The sequence below is a fragment of the Marmota monax genome, unplaced genomic scaffold, assembly GCF_021218885.2.
Source record: "Marmota monax isolate L192 unplaced genomic scaffold, Marmota_monax_Labrador192_F-V1.1 WCK01_AAM20220418_F8-fsc00001, whole genome shotgun sequence".
Taxonomy (NCBI): Eukaryota; Metazoa; Chordata; class Mammalia; order Rodentia; family Sciuridae; genus Marmota; species Marmota monax.
This window is the reverse complement of record NW_026693777.1, coordinates 32,464,182-32,487,888: the sequence shown is the minus strand read 5'-3', so window position 1 is coordinate 32,487,888 and position 23,707 is coordinate 32,464,182. Positions and strand designations below refer to the sequence as shown.

Genomic DNA, 23,707 nt, shown 5'->3' with positions numbered 1-23,707 from the left:
GTCTACTGGGGAAGGGGAAGACACTAAAGGTTTCATCACATTTGTGAACATATAATTACAAATTGAACTACATTTGCTGATGGAGAGAAATATAGTCTTATAGGTGCATATAAAATAGGAACAGGGTTAGTATAGCCAAAATAGGTGAAAATAGAAAGTTCATCAGAAATTGAATTTTGCCAAATGGGTAAAAGAAAAAGAACAAGGTTCCAAGGAAGTTACAATATTGGTAAGAGTGATGTTAAAATACGTCGCTAGTATGTGCTCATATTTGTTGATTTGAACCAAAACTGACCTTTTTTCTTTGCCTTATCTTCCCTTCTTCTTGATATCAGAGGTGATATATTTTGGTATGGACAGACTAGTCTAACCAGAGTAGTTATAACTGAGTGGGAGAAAGAACTATCTCTGCCCACTTCATCTTGTTTACTGTCTACTGCAAACAAAGAAGTCATATTTTAAAAAAATATTCACACATTACCCATATGATTTTTTTCTAATAAATTTGAAGACATCCTTTCTGTGACATTTGATAATTCACATAAATTTGCACCTTATTTGTAAAGTGCAGAATATATATATATATATATATATATATATGTGTGTGTGTGTGTGTGTGTGTGTGTACATATATGAATTCATTTGTTTATTTGGCAATGCTGGGGATTAGACTTAGGATTATTACATATGCCAGGCAAGTGCTGTACCACTGAACTATACCCCCAGCCCAGAAATAACAATTTAAAAGAACATTATTGAAGGTTTGCTATGTGATGGATGTTGGGTTAGCAACTTTAGGTACATTTTCTTATTTAATACTCATGGCAGCCTTTTAGATAGGTCCAGTTATGCTCATTTTACAAAGATAACCAAAGACTAAGCAATTTTTCCAAAATCATAGAAATCTGACAGTTTAGCGGACCTCAAAGTCTCAGCCACTTCAGCATTCTTATCTGTGCTCCATCTCTCTACTCCACTACCTTCTGGTCTCATTGACTCCCTCTTTGTTTCTAGAAGTAGCTGAGCTCTTTTTCACCTCAGGACCTTGCTCTTGCTCTTCCTCTGTTCAGAAGGTTCTACAGTTTGGTTCATTCTCATCTCAGACGTCTGTTCTAAATTAATTATCCCCATCTGATTCTATTACATCACCGTGTTTCATTTCCATCATAGCACTTAACACTCTAAAACTATTAATTTCCCTACTAGATCACAAGCAGATCTATCAGTACCTCATTCATTCGCTGAAACTTTCTACTTGTTCTGTAACTGCAGGTGTTATACCAAAAAGCCATCTGTGTTACACCGATAGGCTATCAGACCAATTTTGAGGTATTACTCCTTGTTCCACTCCCTTCTCAGTTTATTACAACTGAGCTTTCTGTGGTTCCAAGGTCTTTCAGTAACCCGCGCCCTGCTTTATTTACCCTTCCTGGTCGGCAGGGAGCGGTATAGTTGGAGGCCTCGTTTCGTGTGCAGGAGCACTCTAGGCGAGACGAGACACCGAGGCGAGAGACGTCAGTAGCAAGGCGGGGCTAAGCGGAAGGGGCGGGACATTCGTAAATCCGCCCCTCCAGGCCGGCTTTCCCCCCTCGCCCCGCCCCTTCCCCCGCCCGGGCGGCCATGGCCATTCCCAGCATCCCCTATGAGCGACGGCTTCTCATCATGGCGGACCCTAGAGATAAGGCGCTTCAGGATTACCGCAAGAAGCTGCTGGAGCACAAGGAGATCGACGGCCGTCTTAAGGAGTGTAAGTGCACATTTCTTTCCACGTAACCTCGTCTTTGTACTCACTTATGCCTCTGACAAAGCGGAGGCCTTTGGCCAAGCCTGGCAACAGAGCCCTGGAGATGAGAAGGCCCCGTCCAGGGACAAGGCGCTTTGTCATCCGGCCCAGAGCTTGGGAAATAGCACCCCTTCAGGTGGGGAAATGGCCCAGTCCAGTCCGAATGACATCGAGAACATCCACGGTTTTGAGATGGGAGTGGGAAAGGATTAGACAAGTGGGGAAGAAGTAGGCCAGGGATGTTTCCCAGGTTTGGGTGCAAGGAGGCAGTGTTGATTCGGGAACCGGGAGAGGGGGAAGGCAGCTTGGCTTGTTGGTGGAGGAGAAAAGGGGTCCAGTGGTCGTAATAACCCTTCTCGTGTTTCATATTTTACTGTATCAAGCATCCAAGCTTTACACCCTGAGAACTTGACGTTTTTCCATAATGCACCATAGAAAAAAGCCTGAGTGATTTAATTAAATGAAGGAAGACCACAACCGTATGTTTCTGTGGAAAACTACATTTGTTAACTTTATTTAGGGTAGAAAACCAAGAGTAATCCAGGTAGGTAGGTGAAGCAATGAGAAAGAGCCTAATTTACTGATTAAATCATTTAGATTTGTAGTTGCAAATCCTGAAGTGTAAGGATGTCTGTCTGTAAGAATGTAACTTAAATTTGCTTAATCAAGTGAGTATTACAGATCAAGAAACAAAAGATATGTTGCTTTTTTTGATAACGTTTATTTTTACACTTGTTACCTATTCATTACCAACGACAAAATTTCTTTTTGGCTTGATATAGTGATGGATATGAAACTTACATAAAGTGAAATAGATTTAAGTAATGCATTAAGATTATTGTTCAATTTAAAACATTTAAATTATGTTGTTTCAGTAAGGGAACAATTAAAAGAACTTACCAAGCAGTATGAAAAGTCTGAAAATGATCTGAAGGCCCTACAAAGTGTTGGGCAGGTAGGTAGTGGAGTCTGGGATGTAGAGGGTGATGGTATTTTTTAGTGGTTGGCAACAAGTAATGCTTTCTTTCCTTTCTTAGATTGTGGGTGAAGTGCTTAAGCAATTAACTGAAGAAAAATGTAAGTGGATTAACTTATTAACAATTTTTGAAATACTTATTACTTTAGTGACAGTAATGCAAGGAGATGCTATTCTTGCATGGATTATGTTTTAACTATTATCTTCTTGGAGGACAGAAATAAAACTAAACTTTCCATTGATGTGGATATACTACACACACGTATTTTTACTATTTTTTCTTTTGTTTTCCTCTTCTAGTTATTGTTAAAGCTACAAATGGACCAAGATATGTTGTGGGTTGTCGTCGACAGGTAATGCCTGATGTTAAGATTGATAAAAGTGCTTTCATATATCTTATATTTACATATTGAGGCAAGCAGATTAGGCAATATGCTCAAAGTCTAAGGTTGATTTCTTCTTACAGAGAAAGTTATTAGCAAAGCATGAATTCAAATTGTGGGTTTTGTCCCCTAGTGTTCTATATATTCTGCCATATCACATTGCTTTAATCAAATTTGCATACTTAAAAATGAAGGAATTTTATAACTGGAAAGTAGATCTTTTATTTTAATGTCTTTTTTGAAGAGGACTTAAAAAGTATTAGACACTATGAGTTATCTATTTAAACACTCAAAAATCTTTCATATTTTCTATATTAGGGGCTAAGTTAATTTTGTTAGAGGTAATTTACATTAGAAAAGGCAAATAGAAACAACTCTAAATTCATGTTAAAGTCATCAAAACCTGCCAACAGATAGCTTAGAATCATTCAGTAGCATCTAAAATTAAGTTATGTTTTATTCTCAAGGAAGTGTTCTAAAGTAGAGCATCCTTATATATTCATTGGAAGAACTTTCTTTGAGAATGTGTTACAACAGGTTCAGGTTTTAAAAACGTTGATAACAACATGCCTATAGAAGAGAATTTAACCCAGGGAATAAATCTCATATGAGGATTTTACCTAGCATATAAGTCAGTAACATTTTTCTAAGTCAAATATTAGATTCCTAATCTGACAAGTGATTTTCCTTTCCCTCAGGGCCCTCTGGATGCCAAAAGTTGGCATTTTTAAGATATTTCATGTTTGCATGAGGGTAAGGGAATATTTGGAAAGTGGAATATATCAAGAACTGTTAGTGTATATATTCCCTATGGATGTAAATAAACATTGAGATAGTTCCATATTGAGTAAAAAAAAAAATTTTCAAGTACCTCACTTATAGGCAATATTTTTGGTTTAGTCCACCTATCCACACCCTCTCCTGTTCCTAGTATTGGGAATTATGTCCAGGTCATTGTGCACACTAGGTAAGTGCTTTACCACTAAGCTACATCCCTAGCCATTTTTATTTTTATTTTTATTTTGAGCTACAGAGTATCATTAAGTTGTACAGACTGGCCTGGAACTTGCTATTCTCCTCCTTTATCGTCCTGACTAGCTGGGATTATAGGTGTGTGCCATGGTTTGTTGGCTAGCTTAATCCATTGTATTAAACCTAATATTTTGTCTATCATCACTTCATTTTAATTAACACTTGGTCCTAAATTTGTAGCTCTTCATAAAATCCCATGGAATGTGGTCAGTAACTTAAAATGTATTGACAAACAGTTTTTAAAACTATCAAATAGCAACTTCATTTCTGAAAAGTAACATCCTGAATCTATTGGATAGAGTTTATCCAATTCTAAACAAGTAAATTACCATGCTTAGATATACCAATAAATTGTTTAGTATGATTCACCTTAATATATAATGTGCCTGGATTAGGGTCTAGCATATAGCAAAGGCATGAATGATAATGTCTGGGTTTGGGCTTGTTTTGCTTGTTATGAGTTTTTTTATTGTTGTTGATTGGTGTTTGGGTTTTTTTTTTTTTTTTCTTTTTCATTCTTTAGTATGGTAATAAAAATTTCAAAGAGGAAACAAAATCCATAAATGCATTTTCCCCAGTTGTCTGTGAATTAAGTAATAAATTTTTTCCCCAAAGTTATACTTCTCAAAATAAATTTAAATGGCGCCTTTAAAATGCACTTTTTCCTTCCCAGAATATTCACCACAGGATTTTTCTATAAATGTTTTAGTACTAGTTCACAAAGTCACTTCGCTTCAGGGCCTGAACCAAAATAATAAATAAAATTATATTAAGTAGTGTTTGAAAGTAAAATTCTAGGGCTGGGGTTGTGGCTCAGTGGTAGAGCGCTGGCCTAGTGCGGGCAGGGCCCTGGGTTCGATCCTCAGCACCACATAAAAATAAATAAATAAAATAAAGGTGTTGTGTTCAACTACAACTAAAAAATAAATATTAAAAAAAAAAAGTAAAATTCTAAAGTCCACTCCCTTTTCAAAAATGAAGGGGGCTACAGTTGTAGCTCAGTAGTAGAGCATTTGCCTCACACATATGAGGCAGTGGGTTCAATCCTCAGCACCACATAAAAATAACGGTATTTTTTTTAAAAGGACGCTATTGCTACTTCAAACTTTGTCAGGGATTTGATGCTGAAATTGCATTCTTCTAATAAGCAGATGGAAATAATTTTAAATTATTACTTCTGTTGGCATGGAGTTTATTATAGATATTTGTGTTTTCTTTGAAGGGTAAAAGTGAGTATTTGGGTAAAAGTGAATGTTAAGTTCTTATTAGAGTGTTATTCTCCATTTTAAATGTTTATAATACCTTTGCTTTATAAAACCAGCTTGACAAAAGTAAGCTGAAGCCAGGAACAAGAGTTGCTTTGGATATGACTACATTAACTATCATGAGGTGGGTTTTGTATTCTGTTTAGTTTTCTTTTATTTTCACCAAGGGAAGGTCTTATCCAAAATATATGCTTCTTGAAATCAATAAATGTTTTGACACTTTTTACCTGTTACTAATTTCTAATTAATTAAGCATCCTTATAATATCACCTACAAACAAGTTATTTGTACTCCATAAGCTGAGAAAATACATCTTTTAAAAGAAAAACAAATGCCTTTTTATTCTAGATATTTGCCAAGAGAGGTGGATCCACTTGTTTACAACATGTCTCATGAGGACCCTGGGAATGTTTCTTATTCTGAGATTGGAGGTCTGTCAGAACAGATTCGGGAATTAAGAGAGGTTAGTATGTCATGCTTTGGTCTCTGAATTACTAATAAATAGTACAGGTTTTGGATGCCTGAAGGGAGAAGCAGAATGAAAAAATATTTTTTGTCCAAATTATTTTTTGTTCTTGAATATTATGCATTTAACACTCTTCTTGAGAGAAGAATAGCATTGAATTTCTAGGCATGAGAAGTATTGGCATTTGTTAATTTGGAGATTATTTGATGTTAGAAATCTTGCTCTTTCTGTGGTGAAGCAGATATATAATCTGGCGTTCTTTCCATCTGTGGTTTTAATTGTCAAAATAGTTATTTTGGTTGGAGCACATTTGGTTTTGGTCTTTCTTTCTTTCTCTGTCTCTCTTTCTTTCTTTCTTTTGTGGTTGTAGATGGACAGAATGCTTTTATTTTATTTGTTTATTTTTATATGGTTCTAAGGATCAAACCCAATGTCTCTCATATGTGCTAGGCAAGCACTCTGCCGCTAAACTGGAGCACATTCGGATAACATGTATTTTATAGTTTTTGCTAGCTTCTCACTCTTACAGTGGAATAAGTTACCTGTGCCTTAATTAGTTTCTTTTGTTAAAGCTGTTTGATGCTATTTAGGAAAAATACTGACTATAGGAATGGTTTAAATCTTTGAAGCTTTTAGGTGAAGGATCAAATAAGGATTGCCTTGCATCACAGCACAGATGGCTTCTTGACAATTATCTGTAAAGCAAATTACAATGTCCTATTGATTTTATCTGAATGTAAAATGAAAATATTTAGGAATGCATGGAAATGATTGAAAAGTCTTACCTCCACTAATTTAAGCCCTAAGCCAGTAGTTCTTAGATTTCAGCACAGTAAATTTTCTGATACAGTTGTTAAAAGGCTGGGGATGTAGCTCAGTGTTAGAGTGCCTGCCAACCATGTTACAAGTTACATATTACATTTTGGGTTTAATCCCTAATGCCTCCAAAACAATTTAAAAATGAAGATTTTTAGGTCCTAAGAATTAGCATTTAAACAAACATTCTAGGTGATTGTGAAACCAAAGTTTTCTTTTTTCGTACTTGAGAAAGTTTGGCTTAAGTGTAAATTGAAAGCCAGTTCTCACCGTCTATTTAGTGAAAGGGCAGCCAAAGGAAGAACAATGGTTTCATGGAACAGAAAACCTGCTTTCTACAGTGATTTTGCTGCATCACTTCTTTAGCATAGGAGCAGAAGAAATCACGTCCATGTTCTTTTCATCTGCAGGCACTTTAAAATTTTGGTTTTTTTATAATTTTCACTTGTCCTAGTCACATCTTGTAGACATAGCTATTCAATAGGTGTTTATCTCACAAGTTACTGATGGTACTGTGAATAATATAAGTTGAGTAGTCAAATCCTCAATTTTTCTATCCTCCATTTTCTTTTTTCCTGTGAATTGCTTTGATAGGATATTGAAAGTTGAACCCATTGTTCTTTTAAGGCTGCTATGGTAAAATTCCAATAGATGAAATTTTATACACAATTTTCTCTTTCAGGAAATTATAATTTATCAAATTCCTTCCCTGTTTCAGGATAATTTTGTGTTATATTCCCACAAGCAAACTAGTATAAAACATTTTTTTCACTGATTTTTTTTTTTTTTGTACCAGGGATTGACCTCGGGTGCTTAACCACTGAGCCACATCCACAGCCCTTTTAATGTTTTGTTTTGAGACAGGATCTCACCAAGTTGCATAGGGGCCTTGCTAAGTTGCCAAGACTGGCTTTGAACTTGCGATTCTCCTGCCTCAGCCTCCTCAGTCACTAGGATTACAGGCATTTGCTATCTACCCTGGCTTCACTGATTTTTTTGTTGTTGATTTTGGGGTATAATTTACATTTGATAAATGCACAGATTTTAAGTGTACATTTGAGTATGTTTTGACATTGTATGCCTGTGTATAATCAAGAATGTAGTTTGTTAAAATAGCCATCATGTATTATATTTCAGAAAAACTTCTATCATAAATGGTTTTATCTAGTGCAGAAATCTAGATGTCTTATGGATTATGTGTATGTCCCACTCTGTTGATATTAGACTTTGGAAATGTCTTTAGTATGCAAGTTACTATTTGAAAACATGCTAAAATGTCTACTAACTTTTTAAGAAACATGCGACTTCTTTTCTAGGTAATAGAGTTACCTCTAACAAATCCAGAATTATTCCAGCGTGTAGGAATAATACCTCCAAAAGGCTGTTTGTTATATGGACCACCAGGTTAGTATTGAATTATTTCTACCTCACCATAAATGAATGAATTAAAGAATAAAAAATAAGGTGGGGATTTAATATGGAAAATTCCAGCCTCTACTACATTCATGAGAGTGGGATAGGAGAGGTGTGTCTATTGCTCTCTGGGACATGCTTAGTTCATTGTACCTCATAATGTATGTATTATAGCGTACCATTTGATTCTAATGAAATATTCCTCAAAGTGTAGTTTACAGATCCAGGTGTCTCTGAGATGCTTTCTTGGGATCTGCAAGATCAAAACTACTTTCATGGCTGAGAATATAGCTATTCAGTGGTAGAGCGCTTGCCTAGTATACATGAAGCCCTGAGTTCCCTACCTAGAATTGGGGTGGCTGGAAAGACTACTTTCATGATAATAACGTGTTATATGTCTCCTTTACCATGTTAATGTCTGTGTTGATGGTGTGAAGGCAATGTGGGTAAAATTGCTTGGATCTATAAATCAATTGTTAGTGGCTTGAAACTGTACTTGTAGTCATTGTTCTCTTAATCGCCACATACTTGCAGTATAACAAAAACTTCCAGTTTTTCTTTAAAATGTTGGTAGAGCAGTAAAAAAAATAATTTTATTAAATTCTCAATATTTTGCATTCTGTGTGATAAAATGGAGAGTATATATACGTACAAAGTATTTCTTCTGCATATAGAAAAGGATATTTGTATTTAGGAAAAGCACTTGGTCAGTTGAGTTGTCAGATGAATGAATTGTTTTTCTTGGAATTCAATTTTTACTTAAAAAAGGATAATTTATAATCTGTGGTCATTCAGACTGGTTATTTCTTACTGGTTGCTCGTTACTGCTAATTCAGACCAGTACACATTTTTTTCTGAAGTGAACAAAGTAAGCTTATCATGTTAAATAAGCTGAAGGACTGGGGGCTTATCATGTTAAATACAGCTGAAGGACTGGCCTTGCATGCATGAAGACCTGGATTTGATTCCCAGCACTGCAAAAAAAGATAAGTAACAAAAAGAAAACAGACGATACCATCTGCTATTAGCCATAAAATTTGAGCCTTCAAGTAAATTAGAACTTTTAAAAACTAATGTCTGGTGTTGCGAGTTTGGCAGCTTTCTAATATGTTAATTCTTAAAGACTTTCTTGAAAAGATGGGCAGTGATATTAATTAATTAATAAGTCTGTTTTTTAGATATTATATAATGAAAAATATCAACATTTGGAAGATTTGCAAAATTTACTAAACCAATAGTTTTCAAAAAACCAAACCTTGATGTTAAAAATATGCGTAGATAAAAGATTAATTAGTGTTCAGGATAAACCATTGCATTTTAATATGTATTTATCATGGTCCATGTTATAAGCAGGATTTGATATATTTTTAAAGAAGGGCTGTTATCAATTCTATTTTCAAATTCTAAATTTTTAGAATGATGACTGACTAACAATTATTGACAAGGATGTGGGGGAAGTGGAACTCTTATACACTGATAGTGAGAATGTAAATTGGTGCAGCCCTTATGGAAAACAGTGCAGACAGTGATACCATGTAATCCACCAATTTCACTTCTGCATATATATCCAAAGGAAATGAAATTCATAGGTTGGAGATACAGCTGCACTCCCATGTTCATTGCAACACTATATACAATAGCTAAGATATGAAAACTTAAATGCACATCAACTGATGAAAAAATGAAAAAAAAATCTACACATACACAAAGGAATATAATTCAGTCCTAAAAAGAAGTAAATTTGATCATTCATAAGAATGTGGATGAATCTAGAGAAGTGAAAGAAGCCAGAAGAACAGCCAAGAAAGATAAATACTACACGATCTCACTTACATGTGGAATTTTGAAAAATTGAGATCATAGAAGTCCCAGAGTAGAATGGTTGTCCCGCTAGGGATGATTTGGCAGGGAGAAGGGTGCAGATGTGCATAGGAGAGATTTAGGTAAAGGGTACAGAGTTCAGTTAAATAGGAGAAATAAATGCTAGTGATTTATAACATGAATGACCATAGTTAATGTATTCCCTTTTTTTTTTTTGCACTGTTGGGTATCAAACCCAGGGTCTTGCACATGGCAGGCAAGTATTCTACCACTGAGCTACACCCCTTCCCCCCACAGCCAGATGTACATTTTTTTTCTTTAAAAATGTTTTAGACATTAAAGTAGACTTTAAATGTTCTCACTGTAAATAATGATAAGTATATGAAGTGATGGATATGTTAATTAGTCTGATTTAGTCATTCTAGTTTATAATCTGTCAGTATCACATTTTAAATATATTCAATTATTATTTGTCAATTGAAATTAAATTACAAATTGAGCACAGTGGTACACACCTGTAATTCCAGTGGCTAAGGATGCTGACGCAGGAGGATCATGAGTTCAAAGCCAACTTTAGCAACTTAGTGAGGCCTTGTTAATAGATAAAATATAAAAAGGCTGGAGATGTGATTCGGTGGGAAAGTGCCTCTAGGTTCAATTCTTGGTACCTAAATAAATAAACAAATATATAAAATAAAATTACAAGGGCTATTTTTAGTAAAATTTATTATTGAGTATAAGTGCTTAAGAATTTTAAATGAAAATTTTATTTAGGATTTAGCTTTGATTTTGGAAAATTTACTAGCCAAAGGATAATATCCTTAAAAGGCTTTTGGAAATTTGTTTTACTTTACATCTGATTAGAACTTCATTTGTCATTCCTAGGCACAGGAAAAACACTCTTGGCACGAGCTGTTGCTAGCCAACTGGACTGCAATTTCTTAAAGGTGAAAAAAAAAATTCTTCAGTAGTTGTTGAAATTAAGTTTTATTCAAATTGCCTTATATTTAACTTAATATTTTTTCTTTAATTAGGTTGTATCTAGTTCTATTGTAGACAAGTACATTGGTGAAAGTGCTCGTTTGATTAGAGAAATGTTTAATTATGCCAGGGACCATCAGCCATGCATCATTTTTATGGATGAAATAGATGCTATTGGTAAGAATAAATCTTTTAAATTTTATTTAAAATTTTTTTAACTGTTATGAGGAAATTTTCTAAAAATTTAAAAGAACTTTTCCCTTCTCTTAACTTGTAATTGTAACTTGTATGAAGTAGATAACAGTGAACTGGATATTATTTTTTAAAGATTAGAAAGTTTAACCAATTTTAGTAAATAACCTTTGACATTGACAAAATGGAAAATATCATACCAAAATCATTTTTAATTTTGTTAGTATAATTCTTATCATTTAATTTTTATGTTAATATTTTAACCCTAGACACTATTACTATTTTATTTTCTTAAACAATGGTTAGAGAAAATGAGTAATGCATATAAATTTCTAAATCTGTTATTTTAGGTGGTCGTCGGTTTTCTGAAGGTACTTCAGCTGATAGAGAGATTCAGAGAACCTTAATGGAGGTAATATTTGGTACAGAAGGTTCATAAAGAAATGAGTAATTATCAAATGAACAACTGAACATTCCATATTTGAAGGTCTAAATATGTATTACAGTTTAAATGAAGAATTAGAAGTAAGCTGGGCATGGTGGTGCACTCCTGAAATCCTAGTGACTCAGGAGGCTGAGGCAAGGAAAGTTGCAAGTTGGAGGTCTCACAAAACACAAAACAGTGGTGAGACTATAGCTCAGTGGTAGAGCACATGGGTTCCGTCCCCAGTGCTGGGGGAATGGGGGAAGGAAAGAAAAAGAAAAGTGAAATTTGAAAATATGGACAGGAATGAAAACATTTCTGTGTCAAAGTAAGAAAATGACTATTACTGAGGGGGATGGAGGGATAGGGAAAGGTTGATCAATGGATACTAAGCTGCAGTTAGGAACAAGAAGTTTTGTTGTGCTATTGCATGGTAGGATGACTGTAAATAACAGTTACATACTGTATATTTCAAAAAGATGGGAGAAAAGAATTCTGAATATTTTATCCTTAAGGAAATAAATGTTTAAGAATATAGGCAAAAATAAGGTGATTACAACATTCCATTTGATATGCATTTGTATTGTTGTATTTTTTGAGCACATCAACCATTCAGATGTTTATATTGTATATTGAGCATCTTATATTATGAATGTGATCTTGTGCTAGCTTTTTAAGGACATTTTATGACTCGCAAACATATTAAAACTTGGCAATAAGTATGTTATAATTACATCTGAGATGACTCAAAATTGTTCTTTCCTCTCTTGCTCTCTTGCTGAGATTGAGAAGCAACTGAAATGGTTTTGATAATTGAGGTAGATGATGGAACGGAGTTGTACACATAAAGCCTTTCCCCACATTTCTCTTTTTCTGGTCAAGATTCTGTGGATGTGGTGGCATCATCCCAAATACATTTTTCCACTTCTGCAGATAAGGTAGAAACCAGGTAGTCTAGGCAATGCAATGTCAGATTTTTCTCATTAGGGGAATTTGAAATCACTTTTTATAAATTAATTCTGAAGTACTCAGAAGATATAAAATATTTTTGAATTGACTTATAATGTCTCTTAGAAACTTTAAACTTAACTGTTTTAAAGCAACACAGCTGGGTGTACTGGCACACACCTGTAATCCCAGCAGCTCTGGAGGCTGAGGCAAGAGGATCTCAAGTTCAAATCTAGCCTCAGCAATTTAGCAAGGCCCTAAGCAACTTATCAAGGCACTGTCTCAAAGGAAAAAATAAAAAAGGGTTGGGGAAGTGACTCAGTAGTTAAGCACACTTGGGTTCAATTCCCTAGTACCAAAAAAAAAATCGCAAAACAAAACAACAGAAATGTTAGTTTTATTCATGGAAATGATAATGTCCTCAGCTAACATATATTGTCAGTCTACCTATATTTAGAGTTTGTTAAATGTAGTAAGGTTTTCAACATTTATTGAAGAAAATTTTATGAATCAAAGGAAATGTTTTTGGTATTTGTCAATATTTCTATGTATGGTTCAATTATTTGAGAAGATACTTTATGGCTTGTCAGATTTATAGGGAAAGTCTGTATTCACATATCCTAATGTAAATGTTATGTCTGATATATTGGGCATTTATATGTTAGATTTTATAAAAGTAGAATTTCATCAAATGACCATTCTCAACATCACATTTCTATCTGTAAGCAACATATTTGAAGGTATTAGACATTAAAATGTATGTGCTAATTTGTAACAGTATGTTTTATAAATATGTCTTATAATTTTTTAATGTTTTCAGTTACTGAATCAAATGGATGGATTTGATACTCTGCATAGAGTTAAAATGATCATGGCTACAAACAGACCAGATACGCTGGACCCTGCTTTGTTACGTCCAGGAAGATTGGATAGAAAAATACGTGAGTTAAAGTTCTTTGCTTGCGGGGCTTGGGGTTGTGTCTCAAGCTGAGCATGCTCGCCTGGCATGCGCAGGGCGCTGGGTTCGATCCTCAGCACCACATAAAAATAAAATAAAGATTGTATCCACCAAAAACTAAAAAAGAAATTAAATATTAAAAAATTCTCTCTCTAAAAAAAAAAGTTCTTTACTTGCTATCTGTTTTTACTTTGTCTATGTCCATTTCTCTTTTTATAACTTCCCTCACTCCAACTTAATTTTAAAAATGTACATACATATAAATAATTTATTATAACTTCTTATTTTCAGATATTGATTTACCAAATGAACAAGCAAGATTAGATATATTGAAAATCCATGCAGGACCCATTACAAAGCATGGTGAAATAGGTAAGAAAATAACCTATTTATTATGTATTTACATTTTGGTAAATGAAGCAAAAATAGTGTTGAATATTGATAGTCTACCAAATTTACCTTCTCTTTTCTTTTTTTGGTAACAAGGATTGAGCCAAGGGGCACTTAATTGAGCTATATCCCCAATCCTTTTTAAAATTTTTTTATTTTAGAGACAGGGGGCTTCTCTAAGTTGCTGAGGCTGGCTTTGAACTTACGATCCTCCTGTCTCAGCCTCCTGAGCCACTGGGATTACAGGTGTGAGCCAATTAGAAACACATAAAAAGTAGGGATAAGAGTTTAATAAACTTCTAATCACCAGGTACTTACCACCCAACTTCAATGTTTATTTAATTTTTTTTTAAAGATTATACAGCCAGAGCACTTTCAAAAAAGTTACCTGTATAATTATGTAGTTGTCAGTATGGTATATGTGTAGATTGATTTGAGGGTTGGAGGTTTATTCTGCCTTTTAAATTTAGTTTTATTTTTGAATATGTATATTTAGCAGCAAAAAAAAAAATATATGAAGAATATTCAGGTAATTTTTATTGATGAACCACTTTATTTTCAATAATGATTAATTCTTGGCCAGTCTTCTTTCATCTGTAACCTCTTCCTCCTTTTGGTTTTTAAAAATGCATATTCTAGGCATTATATCATTTTATCTATGAATATTTCAGAATTAAGATAACTTTTTATAGTCTGTTGAGAAGAAGGTGTAGAAGGACAAGGATAAAAGCAGGAGACTCAGGAAATTATTTCAATAATCCAGGTAAGAGATGGTAGTCACAGGTGGTTACAAAGCCTTTTTTCCTTCCAACTGTATTGAGTTATAATTGACAAAATCTTTAAAAAAATGATGAGACTCTGGGTTCCTTTTGAAAGTAAATGTGACAGGCTTGTTAATTGGATGTGTGGTGGGAGCTAAATAAGAGGACCAAGAAAGACTTAAGGTTTTAACCCAAGCAGCTGGAAAGATGGACATGCCAGCAACTAAACTTGAAAAGACTTGGCTAGGTATGTAGCTCAGTGATAGAGAACCTTGCCTATCATGTTCAAAGTCCTAGGACTTATCTCTAGCATTTTAAAAGAAAAGAAAATAAAATTTAAAAGACTTGGATTTAAAGGGGAGAATAAGAAATTTTATTCTGGTTGTATTAAATTTGAGATGCCAATTAGATTTTCAAATAAAGATATTGAGTACTAATTCTTTATGCATCTGTAATTCATTGAAGCAGTCTGTGCTGAAGATATAAGTGTGGATAATAGCATAAAAACATAGTTTGTGAAGTCTTGCAATTTGATGAAATTTCCAAGAGATTGAATGTGGATAGAGAATAGAAGAGAATGAAAGACTGAACTTGGATAATTCTGAGATTAAGAAGTTGAGATGAAGAAATATCAAAGGAGTTTGAAGGTACATTCACAGAGATAGGAGTAAAACCAGGAGCTGATGGTGTTCTGGAAGATAAATGAAGAAAGGTTTTAAGGATGGACTGATCCCCTATCAAATCCTAGTAGCTTTTGGTAAAAAGAATTCTGAGAGTATACCTTTGGATGTAACTATGTGAAAGTGTGGAGTGAAAGCTTACTTAAAATGCCTTTCAGAGAGATTGGGAGAAGATGCATTAAATTTAGATATTTAAGGAGTTCTGTTCTACAGAGGGGAATTGTACTAACTAGGAAGGGAAAAGGAGACAAGAATTTGGCGGAGTTTTTTTTTTTTTAATGGTAGTAGGATGAACTGAGAGAGAAACCAATAATGCATTTTACTTGAATTGGAGTTGGCCCTATGAGCATACTTTTCATTTATGAAAGTGGAGAAGAGGCAGAATATATAGATGCTGATGATGACAGCTTCTCAGGATGGGACCTCATGAAAGTTTTCTTCTGAATGCTTCTATATTCTCAGTGAAATAGAATGCAAGCAGAGTGAAGATGGGAAAATACTATTAGAGATTTGAGGACAGAGCAGATAAAAATTACATCTATTTAAATAAGGGACTAGTCTAGGGTAGAAGGTAGCAAACCTGTGACTTAGGAGCCAAATTCTTTCTGCCTTCTGTTTTTGTAAGTAAAGTTTTCTTGTAGTAACAACCATGCCATTCATTTATGTTATTTATGAATGTTTTTCCACAAAACCAGGGTTGAATGACCATAAGGCCTGCAAAGCATAAAGTTGTCACGAGCAAGTATTTACTATCTGGCCTTGTACATCCTTTAGGCTAGGGGAATCTAATATATTTGCCAGGAAGCTTTAAAAAATAAATAAATAAATAAATAAATAAAACCAAACCTTTAAAAGATAATGGTCTTCAGTAATTACAAATAATTGATTATTCTTGTTATTTCCTTGCTCCTGTGAGAGTGTTGAGGTGGAAAGAATGGTCTAAATAAAAGATGTCAAATAATAGGTTTCTTCCACAAATAATGAACTCTTGGTAGGTGCAAGATAATGGGCTACCATTGGAAATTCCTGCTTTGAGGAAACTTATGATGAACTTGAACCTGTTGGACACTAATTAATGAATATCTAGATGATTGCCTACCTTATATTGCCTCATTAAAAAAGTATCTTGTTAAAGTTATTCAAATCACAGTGCCAATGCTTTTTTATTTCTCTTCCTATTTATCAAATCCATGCCTGCCACCCCAAACCTATAGCTCTTTAATTCATGTCTTTCAGGTGGGTTAGAGAGCCCACTTAACTGTTATTGTTTTCCCAGGTCTAATACTACTTGAAGCTTAACCAGAAATGTCATAAAATTATGTCTGATGTCTGGTTTTGATATATTTTACATTTGGTTTATGTGATTACATTATTAAAATTGGTTTTGAATAGTACAGATTTACTCAAATTAAGGTATTAATGAGTCATAGCATCACAGATCTGAAGTTCATTGTGCATAGTTGTTTCACTGCATAAAAATGGTTAAGATGCTTTCAGATCTTGATGATATTTTTCTTGATTTTAAAGTTTCAGAGATATATCTATTTCTTCTTGGTGCTAGTTAACAAAATTTTTATTTTTCAGTTGTTAATATTGTGGAATGTTTATGTATGTCAGAGTCCACCCTTTTGTCATGTATATATAAAAACAACAAATAAAAAATATTGTGGAATGTTTATGGTAATCCATAGCTGCTCAGATTCAAAGTAAGCTCTTCATTTTCATTTTACATGTAGTCATAAAGCAAAAAAGGTCTTTCCCCACCTTTTTTTTTTAAATACTAATTTCCAGTGTTTTTTCGTAAATAGATTATGAAGCAATTGTGAAGCTATCAGATGGCTTTAATGGAGCAGACCTGAGAAATGTTTGCACTGAAGCAGGTAAGAGTGTAGAGCATACTTTTGCTATTGCTTTTAATATTTTAAATTTGTTAAAACTGTTTTGAGTTTCAAAAACCATAGGCTGCACCTTGCAAGGATTGAGTGTATGCTGTTCTTTTGGAAATTGATTTCCAGTTATCAAGAGAGAACAGGACGAGTGAGATGGAAAGAGAGAAAGCTAACATATAAGGATGCACCATTGAGGCAGCTTCTGTAGACAAGGAATATTGGAATTTGAGGAGACTTTAAAAGAACATACAGAGATTAACTGACAGAAAGATGGGAGATTAGAACATTTATTACTAGCACTTCTCCCCCACTGAATGAAATTTTCCCTTGGAGGTGTTAACTCCTTTGTACTTCTGAAGCCTACAAATGGAGTGTAGGAAGGCAGGCACGTATAGAACATGAGCTACTTGAAGTAAGTCTTGCTGCAGCCCGGCTGGCTGGGTAAACTAACTGGGGTGGGGGGGGTGACGAGCAGCTTGTGTAGATTGATACAGCAGGAGTAGGAGCCGTTTATTGTAGGACAGGATCGGTATTTATACATTCCACACAGCTTATCTTAATTAGCATAAACTAGATACATCAGTCAACCAATAAGGAATCTCCACACTTAATGGCTCGCTGGCGTTACTTCACAAACCACTCCCTCTGGCAAAATGCCAGGCGCCATCCAGACTTGTTTACAGACCCTAACATTTCTCTGGCAAAATGCCAGGCTCCATCCTGACTTGTTTACAGACTCTAACAAAGTCTGAGACTACAGAATTGTCTATTACACCTGAAGCTAGGATTAGGATGGGCCAGCACCAAAGGTATGTGTTGCAAAATGGATAACATCTATTTTCTGATACTAGTCTATAAGCAGTAATCTTTGAAAGATTGACTTATGAATTCTGTAATGATGCAACTTGTATAAACAGCATTTTTAAAATATAATTATTGCCCTGGATCATGTGATACATTTTTATTTCTGATACCAAGTAACTTTAAAACCCTACCTAGGGCTGGGGTTGTAGTTCAGTGGTGAAGCACTTGCTTCATATGAATGAGGCACTGGGTTTAATCCTCAGCACTACATAAAAATAAATAAATAAAATAAAGGTATTGTGTCCATCTAAAACAAAAACCCTACCTAGAGTCATTTAGTCTTTGTTTTCCATATAGAATCTTAAAGTCCAAAACCAAATTTCTACAGTAGTTTTTATAGTTAACTAACTACATGGGTTGTAGGTGAGCTACTTCTTAAGTATTATAGTATGCGATTTCCTCTTGCCTTTCATATCATGTTTAATGCTATATTAACATTTCTGTAGGAATGTGTTTATGGGTATATTGTGTCTCAGTGCCTGGATCAAAGATCGGTAAGGTCACAGTCTGTCATTATAAATCACCGTAAATCATGCTCATAAAGACTTGTCAATAAAAATATCAAGAGACAAACTATCATATGATTTGAACTACTTAGAGTAATTTATGACATTCTTTTTCTAAAATCCATACCAGATCAAATTGCTCTCAGAAGATAGTGTTGATGAAATTGTAATCAAAACAAAAGCAATGCTGTGATCTTAAAGGTTGATGCTATCAAATTTTGATAGGTACTTTTTTTTCACAAATTCTTTACATCTGTATATATTTATTACAAATGCAATTTTCTGGAATATTTTTGACCGATGAATGCAGAATCCAAGTCAGTGACTGTAGTAGTAGACATTTTTCTTAAAATACATTTTCATGGTCAATTTTGTGCTACATTGTTGAAGACTGGTCAATTTCCAAGAAGTGTTACTGAGACCTTCCTTTAGAACTTAGAAAAGTCTGTAGTTGCAAAGTGGGCTGATACCATTTTTGGGTCTTCTAGTGCAGCTTCAGTGTTTCTGGGCCATCAGGGAGTTTTAGAACATTTCCAAAAACTTCTAAAGAAGGCTGGCTTATAAGGTAATGGTGATGCCCTAGCTTCCTGGCTATCATAGAGCATCCTGTGTAGGGACTGGCTGTGGAAAAGCCTTCTTCAGCCTTTCCAGGTACTTGTCAGTGATTTTAATTCTGGTGAATCCTGCATCTCTGAAAGTTTTACTGTATCACTCACTGTCATTCCATGATGTTTGTGAATCTCTCAGTTGAATTAGAATATATTTAGTGAGAGGATATCCTCCTTGAGGCTTGGAGGCTCCTCAAAGCTATTAATGAATGAATCCTTGTGGAGACATGTAAATTTTTCTGAAGGCTCAATATATCATAGGATACCTTCCTAGTCATTCAGGTAGGCCCTGGCACAGGAAGGGACATAGAATATTTCAGGAGCTTGTGCTATGAAAATGCAGTAGACAGTAGAACTGGATCTTCAAGGCAGCTGTGGGTATGTATATCTAATGGGAAAACCTCATAGTCATCTTCTGTAACTGGACACCTGTGTTTCAGAGATCTTGGTCCATAGATGGCCAACACTATTGTTCTGGCCTGAGGTGAAGCAGAGCATCATAGTTGAAAGGTGTGGAGGAGAAAAGCATCTCAGGACATGACATTGAGGAAACAGAGCTTACAAAAAAATTTTTAACTGATATATATATATATATATATATAAACATAAACATTATACATATTAACGGGGTACTATGTGATGTTTTAATACATATTCATTGCATAATGTTTAGATCAGGTTCTCTCAAACACTTTTCATTTGATTATGATGAAAGCATTTAAAATTCTTTTAGCTTTTGAAACACACAGTATCTAATTGTTACTTATAATCACTTATTGTATAATACCACAACAAAACTTCTTATTCCTAACTGTAACATAGTACTCATTAATCAACCTTTCCCCATCCCTTCCTGCCCACTATTCTCCCTAGCCTCTGGTAACCACCATTCTATTCTCAACTTTTATGAGATGAATTTTTTTATATTCCACATGAGATCATGCGATACTTGTGTTTCTGTGCCTGGTTTGTTTCACCTAACCTGTTGATCTCTAGTTCAATCTGTATTGCCTCAAATGATAGGAATTTATTCTTTTTATGGCTGAATACTGTTCCATTATGTATGTGTGTGTGTGTGTGTGTTAGCATATTTTCTTTGATGGACACTTAAGTTGTTTCCATTTCTTGATAACTAAATAGTGCATCAATAAATATGGGTGTGCAAATGTCTCTTTGATATACTGATTTCATTTCCCTTGGATATATAATCAGTAGTGGGATTGCTGGGTCATATGGTGGTAGTTCTATTTTTAATTTTTGAGGAAACTCCATACTGATTTCTATAAATAGCTTCACCAGTTTACATTCCCATCAGTAATGTACAAGAGTTCCTTCTCCTCATCCTTGCCAGCACTCATTATCGTTAATATTTTTGATAATAGCCATTCTTACTGGGATGAGATAATATCTAATTGTGGTTTTGTTTTGCATATTTAAAAAATTTCTTATATTATTTCTGACAAAGAATTATAACTTCTGTATGGATTAAAATTTTAGCATTTGTTTTTGTGTGACTGGAGATTGAAACCTGTGGTACTCTACCACTGGGGCTATAGTTCTTTTTAATTTTTGAGACAGGTCCTTGCTAAGTTGCTGAGACTGTCCTTGAACTTGAGATCCTGCCCCAGCCTCCTGAGAATTTGGTATTACAGGAGTATGCCACCTCATCCAGAAAAATTTTGATTTTTCTGGGGAACATATTTACATCTGGAGATATAAGAATTCTTGTTTGGTTTTCTTATTAGACTTTAAGCCTTTTTTGTTACATATTTCCTTAAGTTAATATATACTTGCTTCAATTATAGTTTTCTTTTCCATTCAAGTCCTAACATTAACATGTGTTATTTATGTCTTTTGCAGATTCACTCATTCTCTAAAAAGTGATTTGAAAACAGTCATACACATAAGATTTATACAAATAGCTTACCTAATTTAGTTGTAGCTTTCTAAGCAAGTTTTGAAACTTGTCTATTAAAAAAACAAAACAGTCATTTCCTTTCACCTGATTTTAGGACAACATAAAATGAGCATTTCAAAGACTCTTCATATTGAAATCCAGAAAGAAATGATAGGGAGTAACCCTTGAAATCTTCTATTCTAACCTTCTTATATTCTTGACAATTCAATTCAAGCAGATCCTCAATGGAAACACGTTAGTATGATTCATGTAATTCGTAAATAATGACACCATATCAGCTATAGTTCATCATGAAAGTATGATTGTCTCAAAATCCAGGACCCATAACTATAACATAACTACTGTTAGAAAAGAAACAAAAAAGTTTACTCCTTTGTCAAGTAGTATTTGACGATGGGTTAATGGTTCTGATTTTTTGTTAAAGCTTATTGTTTGCTTCTTATAATTTCCCATTCTCTAAGCCTTTGATTATTTGCAATGAATGGCTATGAAAATTACTGGAGGTGTTTTGTTTTATTCATAAATGTACTTCTTTCTTCCAAAGAATCACTGCCTATAGCATTAAGAAACTAATGCTGAGAATGTATTTGCTGTTGATAGTTTTGGGGTTTTTTTGCTTTTGTTTTTACTAAGAGCTAACATTGGATATAGAGACCATGTGAGCCAGATTTTAAATATTCATGTAATTATCTCATCTTTTTAAATTTAATATATTTTTTAGTTGTACGTAGACAGAATACCTTTATTTTATGTGGTACTGAGGATTGAACTCAGTGCCTCATGCATGCTAGGCGAGCAAAGGCTATAAGCGCAGCCCCAACTGTCTCATCTTTTTTATTTGAAAACTGATGCTCACCATAGCTGTGGAATTCAGTTGAGCAAGAATAGTTTTTAACAAATTAGAACTACTGACTCAGAAGCAGTAAATCTAGTTTCCTTCATATTTATTCCATAGATTTACATTATTTAGTTTTCTTATAATGAATATGTAGTTCACATATGATATATAGCAATCATGTTGTTTATTCTTCACAGGTATGTTTGCAATTCGTGCTGATCATGATTTTGTAGTTCAAGAAGACTTCATGAAAGCAGTCAGAAAAGTGGCTGATTCTAAGAAGCTAGAATCTAAATTGGACTACAAACCTGTGTAATTTTATTGTAAGGTTTTGGATGGCTGCATGACAGACATTGACTTAATGTAAAAATAAAGTTAAGGAAAATAATGTACGTATTGGCAATGATCTCATTAAATGTTAATGAATAAAATATGTATGAGTAACATAAAAATTAGTATGTAATTCAGTAATTCAACTTTTTAAATTGACACAGAAGAAATTTGTATGTTTGTTAATGTTGCATTTATTGCAGCAAAAGTTACAACAAGAAGAGTGTTGAAGCTTTTCGTATTTGCCATGTGAGCATTTTGTAAAACACTGAAAAATAGTTTGAGATAGTAGTACAAGAGAGCATTTCTTAAGACTTATTATATCATTTGTTTTCCTCATTCTAACAAAGTTTAATAAAATCTGTTTGATTTAGTTCCACCTATATTCTTGTCATTTCTAAGAGTATATTTACTGTGTTCCTTTGGGTCCTTCAGACGTAAACTTTATTTTAGTGTTTTGGTGGGTATTTGAGATTGAACCCAGGGGCACTCTATCACTGAGCTAGTGTGAACCTAGCTCTTTTTATTTTTTCATTTGAGACAGGGTCTTGCTAAGTTGCCCAGGCTGGCATTGCACTTGCAATCCTCCTGCCTCAGCCTCCCAAGTCACTAGGATTATAGGTGTGCAGCATCATGCCCAGCAGTAAACTTTATTTTGATAATTCAGATGATGTTGCAATTCGTAGTGGTTTTTTTTTTTTTTCCTTTTTCTTTTTCTTTTCTTTTTTTGTTACTAGGGGTTGAATTTGAGGGTGCTTAATCACTGAGCCACATCTAGCCCTTTTTATTTTTTTAAAATGAGATAATCTCACTAAGTTGCTTAGAACCTTGCTTAGTTTCTGAGATTGGCTTTGAACTTGCAATCCTCCTGCCTCTGCCTCTTTTGCCACTGGGATTACAGCCATGCACTACCACACTCAGCAATGTTGGTTTTAAAATTTTATTTTAAAGTTGTATTCACATTATAAGTGTCATCTTTGATATATACCATCTTTTTATATATACCATGAATGGGCATGTCTATATATACTTCCTTCAAGAAAGTATTTACTCTCTACCTATTGTGATTAGGCTATTTGATAGTTAATTTTAAAAGTACATAAATAAACATTCATAAAAATTATAAGATTATGATTTAAAGTAATTAATTAATAAATGTGACTTGTTTGTCTCTGTGAGATAATAGTTCATTTTTGAGAATGTTACAGTTTACATCCTCTTCCCAGAGAAATTCACACAATTTTATATGTACTATAATTTTAGGAGATTTATTATTTCCTAAGCTCACCCTTGGACTCTGTAAGTATCCATGAATGCAAGGCTAAGAGTGTCTAATGTAGGGAATGTTGATGTCAGAAATGCTCAAAAGTTACCTATGTACAATTTTTTTTCTCGTATCTGGCAATAAAATTTTAACATTAAACAAGAAAATCATCTTTGGGGATTAATTTAGATTATAATTAAA

At 34.1% G+C, this 23,707-nt stretch overlaps 1 protein-coding gene across 1 annotated transcript; it reads left to right on the top strand.

The window, feature by feature from the left end:
• The first annotated feature begins 1,594 nt into the window (after positions 1 to 1,594).
• Positions 1,595 to 22,625, top strand: Psmc6 (proteasome 26S subunit, ATPase 6). Its single transcript, XM_046461911.2, has 14 exons — positions 1,595 to 1,747; positions 2,659 to 2,738; positions 2,821 to 2,860; positions 3,060 to 3,112; positions 5,496 to 5,563; positions 5,788 to 5,902; positions 8,038 to 8,125; positions 10,841 to 10,902; positions 10,990 to 11,113; positions 11,479 to 11,540; positions 13,321 to 13,441; positions 13,750 to 13,830; positions 17,098 to 17,169; positions 22,110 to 22,625. The coding sequence occupies exons 1-14, from the start codon at positions 1,621 to 1,623 to the stop codon at positions 22,226 to 22,228; spliced, it is 1,212 nt and encodes a 403-aa protein (XP_046317867.1). The 5' UTR covers positions 1,595 to 1,620; the 3' UTR covers positions 22,229 to 22,625.
• The last annotated feature ends 1,082 nt before the right edge of the window (positions 22,626 to 23,707 follow it).